This window comes from Crocuta crocuta, unplaced genomic scaffold (assembly GCF_008692635.1).
Source record: "Crocuta crocuta isolate KB4526 unplaced genomic scaffold, BGI_CrCroc_1.0 scaffold119, whole genome shotgun sequence".
In the NCBI taxonomy this organism is placed as follows: domain Eukaryota; kingdom Metazoa; phylum Chordata; class Mammalia; order Carnivora; family Hyaenidae; genus Crocuta; species Crocuta crocuta.
Genome location: NW_027551562.1, coordinates 10,310,205 through 10,312,798, shown reverse-complemented (window position 1 = coordinate 10,312,798; position 2,594 = coordinate 10,310,205). Strand labels below are relative to the sequence as shown.

The 2,594-nt window shown below is 66.8% G+C and overlaps 1 protein-coding gene across 1 annotated transcript in view; it reads left to right on the top strand.

The window, feature by feature from the left end:
* Window positions 1–2,024, top strand: part of LOC144219908 (secreted Ly-6/uPAR domain-containing protein 2-like) — a 5,352-nt gene extending 3,328 nt beyond the window's left edge. Inside the window, exon 3 of the mRNA XM_077750025.1 lies at window positions 1,813–2,024. Coding sequence (XP_077606151.1) covers window positions 1,813–2,024 — 212 coding nt within the window. The remainder of the gene's footprint in view (window positions 1–1,812) is intronic.
* The last annotated feature ends 570 nt before the right edge of the window (window positions 2,025–2,594 follow it).

The following is a 2,594-nucleotide window of genomic DNA, read 5'->3' as shown; positions in this document are numbered from 1 at the left end:
GTGCCCGGACCCCCCCCGGCCCCCGCCCATGGGCTCCTTTTGCTCCTGAAGCATCAATTCTTACATCTGGACAGGACCAGACACCCTGAGGGCCCAGAGTTCCCTCCGTGGGGCGGGGGCTTCCGTTAGACCTCCAGGTCTGCCATCTCCCCCTTAGCCCACCACTGACCATCGGCTGCGTCTGTCCGTCCATCCGTCTGTCCTGCCAGGTGGTGCTCCCTGAGCAGATGTTGCTGACAGCAGGGCGGTCATGACCCAGGATGGCAACGGCGGGGGGTGTGAGGGAGCCGCGAGCAGAGCCCCCACCCCGGGTGGGGAGGGGGCTGGTGGGTGAGGGGGCAGGAGGACCCTGGGGCAGGAACTCGGGACAACGACCCCTAGGTGCTGCGAGTCCGGGTATGGTGGTCACTCCCTTGTGCTCCCGGCACCAGCAGCAGGTTGCTGGGCCTCCTGGCCCCCTGCTGGCAATCGTGGGGGAGGGGCGGGCGAGGGCTGCTCTCCGTCCTCGCAGCAAAGCACCAAGTGCCAGGCGGGTCTTCCCTGTGACTAAGATAAATGTCAGGGCTGCTGTGTGCCGGGCCCAGCGCACCGGCGGCCCCTTGATTCAGCCCCACAACAGCCCACCTAACACCCCATTTCTCAGGGGAAGAGCCTGGGGCTTGGAGCTCAGCCAGGGAGGAGGCGGCCATGCTGGGCAAATGTCACGGGGCTCAGGGGACTTGGAGCAGCGCCTGCCCCCATTTCTTCCGTCTCCTCAGCCATAGCTCAGAAGACGGTTAGTGGACACTGCCCTCTTCCTTATTTTGGTAACTGAGCAAGGTCGTGACCGATCGTCATGTTTAACCAGAAAATTTGCTTCTGGGGTGTCTGGTGTCCCTCCTGTGGCCAAGCCACAGGAGGGGGAGTGTGCAGAGGGGACTTCCTGAGCGGGCGGGGACTGGCCCACCCTCCCCACTCCCAACACCCTCGTCTCCCTGCAGCCTGTTTGTCCCTCTGATCTGCCCAGGCCGTCCTTCCTGGCACCCCGCACACCGCTCTAACCACCTCCCACTGACTCGAGCGTTTATTCAACACGGTTGAACGCTGGGCATGAATTAACCTATTTGATCTCCAAACAATCTCAAAGGCCAGTTCTCTCGTTCTCTGCATCTTCTGGATGTGGAGACCGAGGCACAGAGAGCCGGGGCCCCACCACCGATCCCCTCCGGCAGGGCCACGGCATCGAGCCCGCGCTGAGTCCTACAGGCTGAGGGAAGAGGCTCCTGGTGACCAAGCACCGCTGGCTTGGGCAGCCTGCCCGGCACCCAGGGGCCCTGCATCAGCGGTCACCAAGGCGCAGGCACCCAGGCGGGCCAGGGAGCAGGGGAGGGTCATGCCGAGGCCCTGTGTGCTAGCTGCCTCCCCCACCCCCACCAGGCAGCCCCGTCAGCCATTTTCTGCTTGACTCAAAGATCTGAAAGCATCTGTGCTGGCTGCCCTGGGGCTGGCAGTCCGTCACCCACCTTCCCCTAACCCATCTTTCCCCTCCTGCCCCCCCCATCCCAAGGAGGGCAGAAGGGTGCGGGCAGGGCCCAGCACCTCCCCTAGACGCTGAAACTCAAAGCACGGGGATGCTCTGCCAGAGGGAAGGGGTGCGGGCGGGGGTCACTGGGTCATTCCTGCAACAGATGTCAGAGGGGACAAGGGACTCCCCAGCCCCGGGGCACTGCCGAAGGAGCCCCCAGGAGCCCTGGAAGTGGGCTGTGCCTGCAGCAGGCTGGGTGGGGGACATACAGAGCGTGCCACCCACGGGCCTTGCCCCTCTCTCCACAGCAAACCCTGGTGGCATCCTGGTCATGAAGTCCTGCTCCCCGGTGTGCCCCAACAGCACAATGTCCTCGGACGGCCGCACCCTGTCTGTCTCCTGCTGCCAAGGCAGCCAGTGCAACCGCAGCGCGGCCGCGGGCCTGGCGGGCAGCCCCGGCACCCTGTGGCTCAGCGCGTCTGCCAGCCTGCTGTGGGCGCTGCTCCGGGCAGCCTGCTGAGCGCCGCCTCCACGGGTCGGCCGGGTCTCACCCGGCCCCTGCCCCGCCGTCTCCAGCCTGCCCCGCCCCCTGCACATGGCCACACTGGCAGGAAGGGTCCCTGTCCTTCCTATAGCTTCTCCCTGCTTCCCCCCGGGCCACTCCAGCCCCCTCCTCCGGCTCCCACCTCAGGGAACCCACTTCTGAGGGACCCTCAGCCCCCTCCTGGTCACCCACTCCCTCCCTGGCACTTTCCACCCCACAGCTAGGCCTTCCACGAGGTCTAGCTCCTCCCACCACGGGGCTCCTCCCACCACGGGGCTCCTCCCACCACGAGGGCTCCTCCCACCACGAGGGCTCCTCCCACCACGGGGCCCCTCCCACCACGGGGCCCCTCCCACCACGAGGGCTCCTCCCACCACGAGGGCTCTTCCCACCACGGGGCTCCTCCCACCACGAGGACTCCTCCCACCACAAGGGCTCCTCCCACCACGGGGCTCCTCCCACCACGGGACTCCTCCCACTCAGGCCTCCAGTGCCCGGGGCTACCACGCACTGGGCAGGCTGGTGAGGCTCCTGGGCGCCCCCTGC